Source organism: Dipteris shenzhenensis, chromosome 26 (genome assembly GCF_047967505.1).
Source record: "Dipteris shenzhenensis isolate YYH24624 ecotype China chromosome 26, Dip_SZ_1.0, whole genome shotgun sequence".
Lineage (NCBI taxonomy): Eukaryota > Viridiplantae > Streptophyta > Polypodiopsida > Gleicheniales > Dipteridaceae > Dipteris > Dipteris shenzhenensis.
Genome location: NC_141621.1, coordinates 12,036,871 through 12,056,211, shown reverse-complemented (window position 1 = coordinate 12,056,211; position 19,341 = coordinate 12,036,871). Strand labels below are relative to the sequence as shown.

The following is a 19,341-nucleotide window of genomic DNA, read 5'->3' as shown; positions in this document are numbered from 1 at the left end:
TGTGGGTGTACTTTCTTCATGAAAAGCTCAAGCTTTTGGTAAATTGAAAGAATGGCTACAGCTTGTTGAAAATGAAACAGGGAGAAAAGTGAAGAAAATCAGATTGGATGGTGGTGGTGAGTTTGTTTCTACAGAGTTTGGAGATTTTTTCAAGATCAAAGGGATCAAGCGACAAACAACGACACCACATACACCTCAGCAAAATTTAGTTGTTGAATGCCAAATGCGGACCACCATGGAGATGGGGAGGTGTATGTTGAAAGGTCCTAGACTGCCAAACCACTTTTGGGCTGAGGCTGTCAATACTGCAATTTACATCCTTAATCATAGCTATACAAAGGCACTCCAAGGTAAAACACCGCATACGGTTACAACAGTAAGAAGCCATCTGTCTCCCACTTTAGAACGTTTGGGTGTGAATGCTATGCGCATGTACCAAACAAAGAGAGAAACAAGCTACAATCAAAAAGCACCAAATGTATCTTCTTAGGCTATTGTGATGAGAAGAAAGCCTATAAGTTGTATGACCAAGAGGCAAAGAAGATCATAGCGAGCCACAATGTGGTGTTCAAGGAGCAGCCACATGTAGTGGAGGCAGAGAAGAGCTTTTCCACTTTATCATCAATACGACCATGATAACCAAATGCCTATGTCTATTAAGCAGCATGCAAATGGACCAAGGCGGTCTTAGAGAATCGAGGAGCAAGGGAGGACTTCTGCTCACATAGTCAATATGGCCTTGATGGCTGAGATTATTGCAGAAGTAAAGGAGTTTACGAGTTTGGAGGAAGCACTTGCAAACCGAGATTGAAAAAATGCTATGCAAGTAGAATACGACAGCATCATGAAGAATGAAACAGGAGCTGGTAGATTGACCACTGTTATGGATACATTTGTCTAAGGAAAAAGGCATAAATATGAGTGTGTGTTTATATGTGTGGCAATAGTATAATAAAATATGGTGTGCATAGGGCCCAGGGTTGAGGTGGCAGGGCATGACCATGTGCCACCCTTCCACGTAAGAGGACCCATAAGGTGTGTTGTACATAATCCATGGTGGTAATATTATAAAATGTAAGGTGGCATGGCTCCTCCATGTGCCACCCCTCCACCTAGGTTGCATTTAGTGAGATATGGCTCAAAGTCCATGGGAGAAGTAATATAAAATAGGTGGAGATGGATATTATATTGGGTTATTCCCTCCATATGGGATAGGCCCATGTGGGGGAGGTATAGAAGGTCTAAGAGAGCAAGTTAAATAATGGGGAAAGTAGGATGAGGTGGCAAGATTCCTTGTGCCAACCCTCCACTTGTCCTCCTAAAGGTTTGAACATATTATAAAATTGGAAAGAGACCAAGGGAGTATCATAGACTTGAGATATGGGGCTTGATTTATGTGGAAAAATGAGGCAAAGGGTTGTCGCACACAATTGAGAGTGTGTAACCACCTAGCCCACATGGGACTTTTCCACACACACCATCCATGTGGGAGGATCCATTTATTAGGAGAGACCCCCTCTCCTGGCTATAAAAGGAGGGGGCTATTCCTTGATGAGACACGCTCATTCTTGTAAAGCCACCTAGCTAGTACTTTGATTTTTCCCTTTCCTTCCTTTCAAAATAAAGCATGGTCCTCTTCCCTTGATGTCTCCATCTTTACATTCCTCCCCCCATCATGTACATGCTTCTCTTCCCCCTCTCCCTTTCCCCTTGTGTCATAGTCTCCCTCTTCATTCCCTCCCCTTCTAATTCCTTTTCCCCTCCCATGATAACGTTTCGCCCTCACGTTCTCCTTTCCTCTATGGCCCTCGAGCGTCGCCATGCTTAGCCTCTAGCCTCAGATCCTAATTTCTTTTCTAGCTAATAGAAATGGTGTGGCTGCTGGGATTAAAATCTCCATGGCTAGTGGTGTAAAACCTATTACTCCTACGACTAGGTGCGGCTCTACAGCCTCTTCTTGCATAGTTCTCTACTTTTGCACCTCCAAACTGTGTGCCTTCCCTATCCCTACGGCTACAAAACCTCCCTGCTTCTGCACTTTTAGTCTGCCTGCTTTCTGCTCACGATTTCTACGTGTATTCTAGTTGGCGAGTCTTCTGCTCGTACCAGTCGCATCTACAGTACTATAACTTTGATTTTAATTCTACTCATTATGTGGTGATCGAGCTACTTGCTGCTTCAGAGGTAATTAAAAGGGTCCTTCATCGAAGGGTGGGATGCTCCCCAAGCTTGGGGGGAGATTTGGCACATCTGCTTGTTAATTCCTGTGGATAAGCTCATCTTGAATGGTTTATTCTCAATCTCATTACAAAGGTTTCTAGGCCTCGGCTATGGTTGGTAATGTTTCGACCAAGGAATCCATTTGTGCCTAATCAACCTTTTGTGCCTCATTTCGAGCTTCAAGTTGTAATTCTTTTTGGTCTAAAGATAAACTATCAACAAAGGATTGCAAGTTTATTTGGTGATGAATGTTTGGCTCAAGTGTTGAATTCTCCCCACCCTCTCCTTCTACCTATCTTGGACTACCGAGAAACTTGGGATGTTCGAATTTTAGTCTTGGTGTGATGACATCTTGGATCCTTCAATTTGATGGAGCTTACGAACCTTCGACCAAGGCTGATGGCGTGGGTGTGAAGCTTACTTCAGCAGGTGGCGAAGAGTATTATTATAGCAAGTCTGCACCTGCAAGTACTTGCAATCAAGCTGAGTACTCGGTGCTCATTTTTGGGCTACAAAAGGCACAAGGACATCACGTCAAGCAACTGGAGGTGCAAGGAGATTCCCAACTAGTGTGTGAACAAGTTAGTGGAAGGTGGAAGGTGCGGAGCAAAGGCTTGGTTCCATGACATCAACAAGCATTGGAACTTTGCAACCAATTTGAAGAGGTAAAAATTCAGCATATCCCTCGAGCTCGAAATCTAGTCACTGATTTCTTGACACATGAAGCTTATTATTCAATCACGCATGATGCAAGTGGAAGCACCACCCCAACAAAGCTGCAAGCCACGAAGGAGGGTGATCATTTGTAAGGAATGCAAAGGTTATGGTCATCATGAAACTAAGTGTTGGGCATACTTGATACGAGTTTACGACTTCGAAAGATCATCAGAAAGGCCCTCATGGACATTTCTCAAAAGAAGGATGCTAGACTGCACACCCCTTGAAGAAATAGCATGGTGACTATAAGAACTGGAAGAAGCTGAAGGTGATGTGCAAGCTCTCCAACTGTTGACATTTGTCATGGCATTCTTGTTTGCCTTGATGAACAACCTCATGCAGCGCCGTGTCTCTAACCCTCGCTTGTAAAGATGGATGTGATATCATGAGGGTTGGTCCTTTTAAGATTGTCTATGTGCTATTCTTTGCTGAAGATTCTTCCCGTGTAGTATTTCACAATACACCAGTCACACCCTACCCTGCCTATGTGTGCTGCCTATGTGTGCTTTGTGGATGTATCTTCACCCGATTTTCAGTTCAAGCTTCCTCTTTCTATTGTTTGTCCATAGATAAGCCTCGTCTTGCCTCTCTCTTTTCCAACCTCCAAGCATGGCTGACATTCCCATGTTTTGTGGATGGGTGGAAGAAAATCCAAATGAGTATCTTGTGGCCTTCAAGCGCCGTCGTGTTTCTCTCAACTTTCTTACTGAAGACAAATGGCTATTGGTTCTTCCCACATTTCTAGAGGGTTTGGCTCAAGTGTGGTATGAGAAGTAGGCCGAAGACGTTCGCCAAAGCTGGCCAAGGTTAACAGCAGCGATGATTGAGTATTTCGGCAAAGAAGAGGAGCCGGAGAATGTGTACCTGCAGGTGGCAAACTTGAAGCAGTCAGAAGGTGAGACGGCGCGTCGATATGTGGATCGAGCGGCCATGCTCTTGGACCGTTTAATTGCCACGTAGGAGGACAATGCCGGATTTCGAGCTGGAATGACTCAGCATGTGTTGGGCTACCTTGTAGTAGGAGCAAGTGATGAATTCCGCCTCAAGCTTAAATGGGAGAATCCAGAAACCATGGTGCTAGCACATGAGATTGCTCAAAATTTTGATAAATTTTAGTCTGACCCCGCTTCAAAGAAGGTGATTGTCCCTCCGCAACCCCCTCAATTCTTGCAACAACAACCTAGGGGGTCTAACTCAGGGGCATACCCCCACCCCTCATTAGGGATGTATCCACCGCCTCCACCTCAAATGTATGGTCCTCCCTTAGATGCTTACCCCCAACAAGGTGTATATTCTCACCCTCCACCTCGAAGATTTCCCCAGCCTCACCCATGAGCCCCCCTCCTTTCTACTCCCTTGGCCCCTCCAGCTAAAGAGGCCCCCCCTACAATAGAACCTGGAGTCAATGACCTAGCCAAGGCCCTGAATGATCTTCGGCTTGAGATGGTGGGCATAAAAAATCAAGCCAACTACCCTCCAAGAGACCATGCTAATGTTGTATGCTACGAGTGCCACCAGAAGGGTCATTATCGCACAGAATGTCCCAATATTCCAAGGCTGAATCTTCTAAGTGAATCAAGCACTGAGGATTCTGACATAGAGATCCTTGACCTTGGGAAAAGAATTCGTACCACCCCGGACCCCTCTCCAAACCGTGGACCGCCGCTGAGATGGTAGACCCACCAATAGAGAAGACTAAAAGATCCCGTAGGAGTAAGTGGTCACCCTCAGATTTTCCCATTAGCTGGGGGCAAGAAGACTATTCAGTCTTTCAGGACCTTGCTCATCATTCTTTGAGCATCAAGCTCCCTCAACTAATAGCATTAAGCCCTAAGGTGAGACGTGAGCTACAGAAAGGGCTCTCAACAAGGAGGAACAAGAAAAAGGGAAAGGTAAGAGAGGTATCTTCTATCTCTGAAGAAATTGATCTCGGCACCCACATACAGTCGATGTCATCATAGATAATTGCCATGTCAAAAATGTGTGTGTTGATGGGGGAGCTGCATGTAATATCATGGTGCCTCGAATCATGAAGAAATTGAATTTGAAATGTATAAGGCATTCCTCCACTTGAATCAAGGTAGCAAATGGTCAACAACTCGCCACCCTGGGAGTCATTGAGGATTTGCCCATCACTGTCAATGGGTTGACCACCACCATCAATTTCTATGTAGTGGACATTGAAGATACAGGCAAGAGTTACCCAGCCATACTCGGGAGACCATGGTTGAGAAAGAGTGATGCAGTCAGTTATTGGAAGATAGGACACATGTGTTTTGGTGCTTCTAAAGAGAAGATCCTAGTGCCATGGAACCAGAAGAAGAAGAGGAGCAAGACAGTGATACTCTCTCATCCTCGGTGTTTGAATCAATGGAAGAATCAGACGGGGGGGAGGAATTCTCAAAGGAGGAAGTTTACATGATGGGGGTGTCTCCGACCCCGCCACTTGCAGAAAAGGTAACAGCTAGTCCTCAATAGCTTGAATCTATGCTTTCCCCAGACCTCACTCCAAGTGAGAAAGATGAGCTCCAAGAAATGTTCAAAGATTTCCCTGACCTCTTTGCAACTAGCTACCACCACCTTCACCATCATGTGACTGCCATAGAGCACAAGATAGAGCTGAAGCCTGATGCGAAGCCTGTGGCTCAAAGGATCGAAGATCACGGCCCCTGCAGACCGATGCTTTGTGTTCGAAGTTGCAGAAGCGTGTAGAAGCTGGGTTTATTGTTTCGGTTCACAATACTAAATGGGTTTCACCAATGGTAGTCACCCCAAAGAAAAACAACAAGTGGCGGGTCTGCATCGACTATAAGAAACTCAATGCAGCCACCAAGAGGGACCATCATCCTCTTCCCTTTCAAGACCTCATTCTTGAGAAGGTAAGTGGTCATGAGATGTATACTTTCTGTGATGGTTACTTTGGGTTTTATCAAATCAGAATTGCCAAAGAAGATGTGCTTAAAACCACATTTGCCACACCCTGGGGCACATTTGCATTCAAAGTAATGCCATTTGGCCTCACCAATGCTCCTGCTACCTTTCAAAGATTTATGCAGATGGTGTTTGCTCCTTATTTGGGGGATTTCTTGGAGGTGTTTTTAGATGATTTTTGTATATTCTCGTCACAAAAGGAGCACATCATGAAGGTTAGGTTGGCCTTCCAAAGGGTCAATGATGCAAATGGCAGTCTCAACCCTGAGAAATGCACCATTGGAGCCACTCAAGGGAGGTTACTAGGACATATTGTCTCATCTAAGGGCATCAAGCCTGACCTCGAGAAGGTAGAAGCCATCCTCAAGCTCTCCCCACCAACAACCAAACGTCAGGTACGCTCATTTGTCAATCTAGCAGGATACTATCACCGCTTCATTGATCAATATGCTGCTTTGACACGACCCATGACTATGCTACTAAAACATGGGATTGATTTCTCTTGGGATGAGGATTGTGATCATGGGTTTGCACAAATCAAGAATGCTTTGGCTTCAGAACCCATTCTACGCAATCCAGATTGGTCAAAGACTTTCTATATCAATCCTGGGTTTGGTGAGCACACTCTGGCAGGTATTCTTCTCTAGCAAGGGGAGGATCAGTTCATGTATCCCGTTCGATTTGCTTCTCGACAATTGCTCGACACTGAGCAATGCTATTCAGAGGCTGGAAATTTAAGAAATTTAAGCATTATGTGGATGGAAAGTCCTTCATTATACTCACTAGCACTGGTCTTGCAAAGCCGGTTCTTCAATCACCAAATCCCATGGGCCGGTTGGCCGAATGGTTGGCAGTTTTACAAGAATATGATTTTTCTTTCAAAATTGTAAAAGGGGGTTGTTCCAACTTGAAGAATGCTTTGATTGATTTAGAGGAGTGCCTTGATGTAACCCTTGTAGTGGCCATAGAAGTTGGGGATCCATGGTATGGTGGTATCTACAGGTTTCTAACTACTTTCTCCTTTCCTCCATAAAGTACTAGCTATGAGAGAAAGAAGATCCGCAGAGATAGTAGGTGCTACACCCTCTTTGATGGGGTGTTGTATCGTCAAGGCATGGATAGGGTACTAAGACGGGCCATTGATGCAGATGAAGTACCTAAGGTATTGAAGCATTATCATGATGGATTTTGTGGAGGCCACTATGCCAGTGACTATACAGCTAAGAAGATTTTACATGCTGGGTACTATTGGCCGACCTTGTTCAAGGATGTGACTATGCATTGGAAAACTTGTGAACCATGCCACATCTTTGGCAGGAAGGATTTGCGTCTTGGGTAACATCACCCAGTGATGTCCATCCATCTGTTTCAGAAGTGGGGAAGAGATTTTGTCGGGCCCTTGCCCATGACTGCCTGCAAAAAGAAGTATCTTTTGGTAGCAGTATGTCACTAATAAGTGGGCAGAAGCTATCGCCCTCCCCGCTGCAAATGGTAAGGCAGTTTCAAATTTCATATTTGAACGTATTTGCACAAGGTTTGGGACACCCATGGAAATAGTATTTGACCATGGGAGTCCATTCTTAAATAAAGCAGTGGAGTTACTCATGGATTGCATGGGTATTGATCATCACACTTCTAGCATCTATTATCCAGCATCCATGGGTCAAACAGAGTGGACCAATGGCCTCCTTTGTAAAACCATGGGAAAAATGGCCACAGGGAACAGGAGCTAGTGGGATCAGAAGGTCACTGAAGTCGTGTGGGCTTACAACATCACTCATAAGACATCTACAGGTCACACTCCTTTTGAGTTGGTGTATGGTACTGAGGCAGTTTTACCACTAGAGATAGAGATTCTGGCCTTGAGATTGGCACAAGAACAGAGGATGACAGAAGATGAACATGTAGAGGCTAGATGGGTACAACTTGAGACGTTAGATGAAACCCAACGCCTTGCACTACACCAAACAGAGATCCAAAAGAATCGACAAAAGGCCCGCTTGGATGCTAAGATTCGCAAGGGATGGGAAAGACACTTTGCTGAGGGGGATGTTGTGCTATGCTTTGATAACAGATTGGACTAACAAATGGATAAGATGTTTCTACCACTATGGGCTAGTCCATACAAAGTCATCAAGGAATGTAGCAATGGGTCTGTACAAGTTCAAGAGCTGCATGAGCCATATGGCAAGAAGGTGATCAACAAGCGTTACCTCAAGCCCTTCTTTGTGCGTGATGGACCCAGGCATGCTTGCCTGGGGGGGGGGGAACTGTTATGGATAAATTTGTCTAAGGAAAAAAGCATAAATATGAGTGTGTGTTTGTATGTGTGGCAATAGTATAATAAAATATGGTGTGCATAGGGCCAAGGGTTGAGGTGGCAGGGCATGACCATGTGCCACCCTTCCACATAAGAGGACCCATAAGGTGTGTTGTACATAATCCATGGTGGTAATATTATAAAATGTAAGGTGGCATGGCTCCTCCATGTGCCACCCCTCCACCTAGGCTGCATTTAGTGAGATATGGCTCAAAGTCCATGGGAGAAGTAATATGAAATAGGTGGAGATGGATATTATATTGGGTTATTCCCTCCATATGGGATAGGCCCATGTGGGGGAGGTATAGAAGGTCTAAGAGAGCAAGTTAAATAATGGGGAAAGTAGGATGAGGTTGCAAGATTCCTTGTGCCAATCCTCCACTTGTCCTCCTAGAGGTTTGAACATATTATAAAATTGGGAAGAGACCAAGGGAGTATCATAGACTTGAGATATGGGGCTTGATTTATGTGGAAAAATGAGGCAAAGGGTTGTCGCACACAATTGAGAGTGCGTAACTGCCTAGCCCACATGGGAGACTTTTCCACACACACCATGCATGTGGGAGGATCCATTTATTGGGAGAGACCCCCTCTCTTGGCTATAAAAGGAGGGGGCTATTCCTTGATGAGACATGCTCATTCTTGTAAAGCCACCTAGCTAGTACTTTGATTTCTCCCTTTCCTTCCTTTCAAAATAAAGCATGGTCCTCTTCCCTTGATGTCTCCATCTTTACATTCCTCCCCCCATCATGTACATGCTTCTCTTCCCCCTCTCCCTTTACCCTTGTGTCATAGTCTCCCTCTTCATTCCCTCCCCTTCTAATTCCTTTTCCCCTCCCATGATAACGTTTTGCCCTCACGTTCTCCTTTCCTCTATGGCCCTCGAGCGTCGCCATGCTTAGCCTCTAGCCTCTGGTCCTAATTTCTTTTCTGGCTAATACCACCTAACAGAAAGGTTATTGGCACCAAGTGGGTTTGGAAGGTAAAGTACAAGGTCGATGGGACTTTGGAAAAGTACAAAGCCAGATTGGTTGCACAAGAATTTTCGCAGGATGAAGGGTTTGATTTTCAGGAATCTTTCGCTCTGACTGGCAGAATGACCACTATTCGCATAGTACTATCAGTGGCTGCTCATAAAAAGTGGCCAGTTTATCAAATGGATGTTAAATCAGCATTCTTGAATGGTAACCTCAAGGAGGAGGTGTACATGGCTCAACCACTTGGGTTTGAGGCCCCCCATTCTGAGAACAAGGTATGTAAGCTGAAGAAGGCTCTATATGGGCTGAAATAGGCCCCAAGAGCATGGTACCAATGGACAGACAAATTCTTTCATAAATTAAACTTTAAAAGATGCACCTCAGATGCCAACTTTTGTATGTGTACAGGAAAGGTGGAAAATCTGCTATTATTGTTCTATATGTGGTGATCTCCTTATTACAGGTGACCTATGAAGACATGATCCCAGCAAACTAGAAAGGCGTTGAGCACAGAGTTTGAGATGACAGACTTAGGCTTGATGCACTATTGTATGGGGATTGAAGTTTGGCAAGAGCCAGGCAAGATCTTCATCTCTCAGCAGAAATATGCAAGGGAGATCTTGAAGGCATTTGGTATGTCTGAGTGCAAGGAGATAGCTACACCTATGGAGATAAATGCGAGGCTATCTATGGAGGATGCCTCAGCACCAGTAGACATCGGGAGGTATAGGAAGTTGGTCGGCAGTCTCATCTATCTGTGCAACACCAGACTGGACATCAGTTTTGTTGTTGGCATTTTGAGCAGGTTCTCCAATAAGCCTCAAGAGAATCATTGGAATGCAGGGATGCAAGTGCTCAGGTATGTGAAGGGCACTCTTGATTATGGCATCACTTATGGTACGTGCACTTCCTTGGCTAGCCATTGTGACTCAGATTGGTGGGCTGGAGATGTTGATGTGAAGATAGTGGGAGAGAGGGAAGGAGTCTTACTTGCGGCTTTCTCACATGCACAATGGGGGAATACACACAAAGGTGGAGGCTGAAAACAGTTTTCCTCTTCTTAGTTGTGAAAGCCAAAAGAACTCAAGTACAAAGAAAATAGAAGAACCCTATATGTGGGTCTCAAATCAAACTCAACTAACTAAGGTGGCATACTAACTGAGCCACAAACTAGAGTAGATAAGGATAGCTATCATCCAGCTATTATTCGTGGGTGGTGTACCAACCGCATCTCCAGCTAACAAGTCGGTGACATAAATACACAACGGTCACCCTAGCATATCGCAAGTGGAGCTCGATATCTCAACAGTTGATTCCAGGAAATCAGTTTCTGGATATTGTTTCTCTTTAGGTTCAGGTATTTCCTCTTAGAATAGTACGAAACAACCAACAGTGGCATTGTCTTCTACCGAGGTTGAGTACAAGGCATCATGTTTTGTTGCTTGTGAAGCAGTGTGGCTAAGGAGGATCTTATGGTACATGGGAGTGCAAGAGGATGAGGCAACTGTGCTGAGGTGCGACAGTCAAAATTGCATGGTCATTGCTAAAAATCCAGTGTTTCATGCATGCACAAAACATATAGAGATGCAGTATCACTATGTGCATGATTGATGGGATAGTGGAATTGGTCTACTGTCCAACAGAGCAAAATGAAGCAGATATCTTCACCAAGGCACTCAGGAAGGATCAGCTTTAGGCTCATCTTCAGAGACTCGGCATTGGGCCGAGAAGGTAGTTCACCTATGGCTGGACACTGAGGGGGGGCGTTAGAAATGTTCAATGCCCCACCACCTAGTAACCACCAGTGGTCCAAGGTGCTCAAGTTGTAAGGCCCCCATATGAGGAGAAGCCATGTGTGAGCTCAGGACACTGGATGGATCCTAACTTGCATGTTAGATGAGGTCTATCAATAATGAGACCATTGATGGTAGAAAGGTGATTGTGTGGGAGCCCCTTATTCTTACTGGGGTCTGGGAATATTCCCTAAATATTCCATGGACGATTAGTCAATTCCACTGACTAGGTTGACTTGTCGGCTCCACCAACTAGGTTGACTAGTCGGTTCCACCGACTATGTTAATCCGACTACTGCCCTCATAGCTGTAAAAAGGCAACCTCCCCAGTCCATTGTATCAGATCAGTTCATATTAGATCAGATCTTTTAGCTAGTAGCTCTTCACCTACTAGTGTCTGTCTAGATCACCATCTAAGCTCTTCTGTGGGAGCGCATGGGTGGATGGAGCCATCATCTGTAATACTTCAGTATTGAAGGAAAATTTTGTTCATCTTCAATTTGCTGTGTACTCTCTATTCTTTGTTCAGTTTCTATTCCGCTGCACCGTGTAATTTAACATCTCTATCCCACCGGTCAAATAGGCATTGACTTGCTACTTTAACGTTATCCCATCGGCTGTTTCCTTAACTCTATCCCACCGTCTTGCCATCCCCATGGGTCATCGGGTCACCATAGCTCTATCCCCACGGGTTGTTACCATAGCCCTATCCCCATGGCCGTAGGGATAGCTCTAGGAACACAAAATTAGGAAAAAGCACATGTTAATTGGGACCCCAAGCATCAAGAAATGATGAAATTTGCATGCCCCTTGACCCGGCGTCGAGGCAGACTTAGCCTAGAATTGGGGCATCAATTGCACAGACTAACATATGCACTTGAGATCAAGAAGAATCCTAGGAGCTGACCCAGAGCACGAAGATAGTGCCTCAAACAACATTCTATCTAGCTACGTGTCAAGTTTCACAACTATTCAGTTAGGATCCTCAATACTTGGTGCCCACTCAACCATCCCACCAAGCTGAGTTTTCTAGCTATGAAGATTCAATAAGCTTTGATGGAGAGATGGGTGAAAATCCCAACCTTAGAGCATTTGTAGCTCCAAAATCTAGTTCAGTATGTCCTCAATCACCTACTCCTTCCACAACATCTCAAATACGAGACTCATTTGTAAACATGCTACGAAGGTTTGGTCTGAGTGACCCACCCACAGAAATGGTAAACCCATTCGATGGGCAGACTAGGGCAACGATAGAGCCTCAAATGCCAACCCAACCATCAATGTCAGAAGCAATACTCAGGGAACCAAGTCCCATGATACCTAATGACAAACAACCCCCCTTGTACCAATTCTTTGATGATAGACAATCCTATGGGGATGGATTTGGGCCCACATTCTCACAAGGGTCCCAAAGGCTAGAGCAAAGAAGGCAGAGGAGTAACCTTGAAGGCCCACAATTAAGACCCTCCACCTCAAAAGCCCCTATGATGCCTCCTTTGTAAGAAAACATGGGAGATATTCCCTACCCAACAAGTGCCCCTTATAGCATATGCTTGTAGGGTCCCTAGAGGACCCTACAGGCATTGAGAAGCTATGAGAATCCTAGTGCAAGTGCTCAATCAAGGTGAGCCATTGCTTGAATTACCTAATTAGTTCCCACTGGCATCAGTCCATTTGGTTCTATCAACGGTGTTCATACTCATTCATCTAAAACAGACCATTGCCATTTTGTCACAAGAGAGATTTGTGACACTTGGCAAAGGCATATCCCTCACATTTAGGATAGTTGAAGACATCTTACACACACATGCCACCCATGCAAAGTCACATTTTGTTGAGTATTTGTTCCTACATATACGTCAACCTTGTACAACTTCATGGCTATTCTTGCCACATTGTTGTCATTACTTCTCTATAGCTTGACCTTTGGAACACAATTCTCCACCATGACTTGGGTTACATGTTCCTTGAGTACTCCTCTCACATTCGCATACTTAAATTATACTTACAAAACACTTTGTTTTGAAAGAGAGTATTAGAGTATTCAGTTTGATAGATTTAGCATAAACCCAATAGTCGCATCAATAGGTTAGAGCATAGGCCCCACAATTGGTATCTCCTGATGATGTTCTCATGGATAGATAATCTCGATGGTACACTGGTAAGCCTCTAACACAAAGCACTAGATAGTCCAGCATGAAGCTATACATTCTCACATCTTACACCAGCCATGGCTCCAAATGAGATCCATTAGTGAAAAGAGAACCGACTTTGACTTTTGTTACCAAAGGGTGTGTACCAACATACGATTCCGATTCCCACTTCATTGGTCTTGAGAGAATAGAATTACATGCATCATATGCTAGCATGGAATCTACCGATTCCACAAATCTATCATATGCACTTTTGCAAGTAAGCCCTCCATCAAGACAAACTAATTCTAGTGATGTAAAACCATCACATTCATGCATGGATCCGACTCTATCTACTGCCACATTAAATGATGTAGCTACACAGCAAGAGTTTAGTAGCAGTGACCATGTAGATTGACAATAGGTAAGTCTTCAATACTAGGCTATCACATCTCCAGTAGTACCTTTGACATGGAGCATGTCATGTCCTTGAACTTAGTTCCCACCAATAGTGATTAGTAGATCACATCCAGCATCGGCTCAGTTATGCCGCATTGCATCACACTTTATTAGTGATCATCACCACCACCTCTTATGATAAGCAGATCATTCCTCAGCATGAGGATATTTATGCATCATTGTAGTCTTGTCCCAGTAGTGCAGTGGACATTATCAAGTTTAGCGTCAGAGCAACCTGGAGAACCTTAGTGTTCTACCATGCATTTATGAATGTAGTATACACTTGCATACTTCTGGTTGGATCTAGGACTTCATATTTGCCCTCCCAGCAACATTAAGTAGCCCACATGCCTTGGGTTCAATATGTGTATTTTTACCTGTGTTTCAAGCCGTTGTACTATCAGCTCCATATGAGCCTATGATAGATGCTACATCCTATGTGACATATGTTCAGCCATGCACACATCAGATCACCTTCAGCTCATGAGAGTTGAGCATCTAAGCCCATCCTTGTCAGCTTTTCGACCCTCTTCAACTGAGCATAATATCATACTTGCACCTTGAGCCCTAGCTTTCATGCAGCCCCTAAATCACTGTGTTCACATTGATTGTGCATTCTATGGATAGAGATTACTCAATTGCAGCATACATCAGTGGGTTGGTGACACTCTTATTTGTCACAACCTACCCACTTGCATCTTCTTGGTTGTTGTACCGGTGAGCTTCACATGCAGATTCTTCAAGAGAGCAGCTTCATAGTCTCCAAAAACTTATGACATGTTGAGCTTTATCATCTTTGAATGGACTAGTCTAGAGAGAACAACATTTTTTCTTTAGCATTCTTTCCTCATCCGTTTAAAGGTTTTGTGAGCTATTTTCAAGGTTTTGTTCCCAAAGGAGGAGGATGCTCATCTTTAATCTATTAACCACGGACACAAAAAAAAAGAGAGAGAGGACACTTGGCAACTTGGAGGAGAAGAGCCTGCCACGTGTCACAAAGAAGGAGCTCTTGGATGGAGGCTTGGAGGGGGGTGGAGGTGGAAAGACAAGAGTCGGCTTTGGGGAGGAGGTGGAAAGACAAGAGGCGACTTTAGGGGCAAGGAGGAGATAGAAGGTCAATGGAATGGAGGAGATGGAAGGTCACCTTCGGGAATGAAATGAAACGAGCAGAGGGAAGGTCTCGGAGCCATGGGTTAAGACTTAGCCAAAATTTCAAAATCCAATCAAGTATGGAAGGTGAATTGATTAGCAATTCAAGAATCAAAGATCGGGAGTTGTTGAGGATGGTTATGCATCTTTGTCCATGCAAAGCAAGGGTCAGAGCTTAGTCTTATTTATGTGCTTAGCCAAGTGCTCACAAAAGCACAGAGAACTCCACAGAGAGGGAGAAATGCCTCTCTCCTATGCAATACTACCACTGAGGGGTGCCAGTTCTCCGGCAGAAAGCAGCTCATGCCCTCACCGTAGCAGCCCCAAAAGAGTTCTTTCCAAATTGTATTCTAGAGCTGAGATCGTTGCGTTAATCGGTGATCTTCAAGGGCGGTCTAATCGTCAGGCCTCGCGCAGGGATGATCGCACCTGTTGATTGAAATGCGCGTCGGGAATCCACTAAACCATTTTCTTTATAAAGAAATGCGCCCCCCAACCTTCCTTGGCCTGCGTAGAGAACTTTAGCGGTAAATGCCTCTTTCTTTCCTTTTTCAATACAGTTTCTTAATATCTCCAAATAAATCTGGTACAACCACAGCTCTTCTTTGTCTTTACCATCAAAGCTGGCTACGTTAACGTTATCTTACACAATGACTATCTGCATGCGACTCTCTGCGCTCCACTTGCTTGACCTTGTTTCTTCTGAGGTGGTCCTCTCTGTTAGGCTATGGGATCTTGTCTTCTGTAATGTAACTCCGTGCTTGCGTTTTCATTGGCTATGTTATGGCCCCACAGCCTAGGCTGCTTCTTTCCACACATCCCTTCGGTGCAAAGAAAGCTGGAAAGGCCCCCTACAAGAGGTTCCCTCACCTGAAGGAGGTGAAGGAAATCCCCACCTATCTTAATGAGGAATGTTCAAGTGATCTTCCTGTGTTTCGGATAAACAATTTGATGCATACTTATGTCAAGCGTGGGAGTATGGTGGATGCCCGCAATATTTTTGACAATACGCCAAAGCGAGATGTGGCATCATGGAACATTATGATCCTGGGGTATGCCAAGCAGCAAGAGGGTGTAAGGGCTTTGGAGTTTTATGCACAGATGCACCAGGAAGGTGTTGAAAGGAGTGAGCGAACCTTTGTTGCCGCATTGAAAGCTTGCTGTAGCCTAGCAGCATTAGAAGAAGGGAAGCAAGTTGATGACAAATGTGCAAAGGCAGGGTGCCTGCGGAATGGTAGAGCCATCCACTCTGATGTTATAAAGAATAACTTTGAGTCAGAAGTATTCGTGGCAAACACCTTGGTGAGTATGTATGTGAAATGTGGAATCATGAAGGATGCACATTTCGTCTTCAACGAATTGCCTCACCGAAATGTGGTTACGTGGAATATCCTTATCCTGGGGTACGCTGAGCAAGAAGACAGTATGCTGGCATTGGAGTTATATGCACGCATGCATCAGGAGGGCTTCACAGCAGATCATCGAACCTTTGTTGGTGCATTGAAGGCTTGCAGTAGCCTGGCAGCATTGGAGGAGGGAAAGCAAGTTGAGGGGAAACTTGCAAAAATAGAGTGTCTAGCAAAAGGTAGAGCCATTCACTCCGAAGTAGTAAAAAATGGCAATTGCAACTTCTTTGTGGGGAATATCTTGGTGAATGTGTATGCAAAATGCGGGAGCATGGAGGATGCACGGCGTGTCTTTGATCATATGCCTCAGCGTGATGTGGTTACGTGGACCACCATGATATTGGGGTATGCTGAGCAAGAGCATTGGACCTTAGCTCTGGAATTTTATTCATGGATGCATTGGGAAGGTGTTACCGCAGATCAACGAACCTTTGTGGGTGCATTGAAGGCTTGCAGATGCCAGGCAGCACAGGAAGAGGGAAAGCAAGCCAAAGAGAGAGTTATGAAAATAGGATGTGTGGCAAAGAGTAGAGCCATTCACTCTTACGTAGTAAAAAGTGGCTTTGAGTCAGATGTATATGTGGGCACTGCCGTCGTGGACACGTATATGAAATGTGGCAACATGCAGGATGCACGGCATGTCTTTGATTCATTGCCTCATCGTAATGTGGTTACCTGGACTACCATGATCCTGGGGTACGCTGACAGACTAGACAGTGCGCTGGCTTTGGATTTCTATGTATGGATGCACCAAGAAGGGGTCAGCGCTGATAGTAGAACCTTTGTAGGTGCACTGAAGGCTTGTAGCACCCTGGCAGCACTGGAAGATGGAAAGAAAATTGATGGGAAATTTGTAAAGTTGGGGTCCCTGGCAAAAGGTAGAGCCATCCACTCCCAAGTGGTAAAGAATGGCTTTGAGTCAGACCTATTTGTGGGGAACACATTGGTGGATATGTATGCAAAATGTGGGAGCATGGAGGATGCATGGTGTATCTTTGACAAATGTCCTTCTCGTAATGTGGTCACATGGACGACCATGATTTTGGGCTATGCTGAGCAAAAGGAAAGTGAGAATGCTTTTAGGCTTTATGCAGATATGCAAGAGCAAGGTCTGTCACAACATAGCCTGACCTTTGCTGCCATTCTGAAAGCATGTTGCCAGACTGCAGTTCTAGAAACTGGAAGGGAACTTCATTTTGAAATTAGCAGGACTGGCGTTGAAACTGCTGCAGTTGTGGCAACCACTCTTATTGACATGTATGCTAAATGTGGTAGTATGGTTGATGCATTACAGCTGTTTGATTCATTGCCCATAACAGATGCTGCTGCATGGAGTGCATTGATTGCAGGATATGCTTGCCAGGGAGAGAGTGAACTTGTGTTTGACTTATTTGAGAGGATGAGGCAGAAAAGCTTACAGCCAGACGGGGTCATATTCCTTAGTGTTCTTATGGTATGCAGTCATGCAGGTCTGGTGGACAAGGGCCACGAGTATTTTCAAGCTATGAGCAAACAGTATGGTATTATCCCAAATCTTGAGCACTATACTTGCATGGTTGATCTCCTTGGTCGTGCAGGCCAATTGGATGATGCATTGAGAACCGTGGAAAATATGCCTTTCCAACCTAACGTTGCTATATGGTTGATCTTGTTGGGTGCTTGTCAAAAGTGGAAGAATCTAGAGCTTGGAAGGCATGCCTTTGAGAATGTGGTGAGATTAGATGAAAAACTTTCTGCAGCATATGTTGTAATGGCAAACATATATGCTGATATTCACATGCAGAGGACTATGATAAGTCCTAGACGTATGGTAGAATGCTCAAGCATAGAAAAAGCCAGGATGGAGCTAGTGGACTAATCTCAGTGGAATGCCTCTCCTGGAAGATAGAAGACATCTCACATCAGGCAAAGCAAAGATGGGATCGTATAGGCAGTGAGCCAAGGACGTCATGAAGCAGCCTGCAAGGGACTGGCCTGCAGTGCCTAGCTAACAACTGAGTTGTAATCGTCGCAAAGCTCAATAAGGAATTTCATTTTTTGCAAATTTAAAAGAGGATCTTTTCTGAGAAGGGAGGAGGAAGGAGACATGCTGGATTTGGCTCACTGTTCATCTTGAGGCACCTTGGCGTCAGTTTCCAGGCCTGTGGCTGAGCACAAGTTCAAGGAATTGGAGAGCCAAGAGTCGGGGAAAAAAGTAAAGGCGCTCCGCACCAATAGAGGGGATGAGTCCACTTTGGGAGCTTTTGATGCTTCTGTAAGAAGAATGGGATCAAGGGACAGCTCACCACAGCCTGGACATCCCAGCAAAACAGGGTTGCAGAGAATCGTCTGATTTTGGAGATGGGGTTAAAAACGATGAGGGGAAAGAACCTTCCCAAGCTCTACTAAGATGAGGCGGTTCATGCAACCGTACTCATCCTAAACAGGATGAAGACCAAGATGATTGAAGATATGACCAGCCTACTATGGTAAGATGCCTATCGTTTCACATTTGAAAGTTTTCGGTTCTAAAGGACTTGTTCATGTGCCACCTGCAGCCAATTTGCCTGTTGGCTGCCCGATCCTGGTCAGGTCAGATTCTGAACCCAGGCTGGGTTAGAACTGGAACCTTGCAGGGCGGCCTGCCTCCTCCCTAAATAGCCGGCTGTTGCCAGCCCTCTAGTGCCATAATGGGCCTTGTAAAAGAGCCCTAGTAGTTAGTTCTGCCCTTAATTGCACACCATAATAGTCCATACATGGGCTGATATGTGCAACCGTGGATGAGCATGGGCTCCCACAAACACTGACCTAGATCTAGCTTTGATGTCCTTATATGTGGGGGGCGCTCAAGTAGGGCATTGACCATTTGTAACACCCTTTCACGCCCATGGTTGTCTTAGGTGCGTCATCTGCTCTCTGGGAAGAACCCCCAGGAGCATGAGGGAGTCCTCTATTGTCGAGTTTAGACCCAGTTGTAAGTTGTAATGAAAATCGGTTTCACATTGGATCAACATTATTTTATCCTAGAAGTTACGCATTGAACACTATTTTTCACAAAGAAATGATGACCGTCATCTACTTCTTGTTGAGCCATGGAACAGCCTCTAACACCAACGAGAAACCGTATCCTGAAATAGGGTGCTTCAAGTCCTAGTCTCTTGCCTAGTTTGGTTTTGGGATTGTTAGAGAGGGGAGTTTAAATGAGTGCCCGTTATATTGTAATATTTTTGGATTTTGTATTTTTACAAATACCCCCCT

At 44.8% G+C, this 19,341-nt stretch overlaps 1 protein-coding gene across 1 annotated transcript in view; it reads left to right on the top strand.

Moving 5' to 3' along the window:
- The window catches only part of LOC147884677 (pentatricopeptide repeat-containing protein At3g09040, mitochondrial-like), a 36,895-nt gene extending 18,722 nt beyond the window's left edge, over positions 1-18,173 (top strand). The window contains exon 2 of the mRNA XM_087397196.1: positions 15,452-18,173. Coding sequence (XP_087253322.1) covers positions 15,452-17,962 — 2,511 coding nt within the window. The 3' untranslated portion in view covers positions 17,963-18,173. The remainder of the gene's footprint in view (positions 1-15,451) is intronic.
- Positions 18,174-19,341: the final 1,168 nt, after the last annotated feature.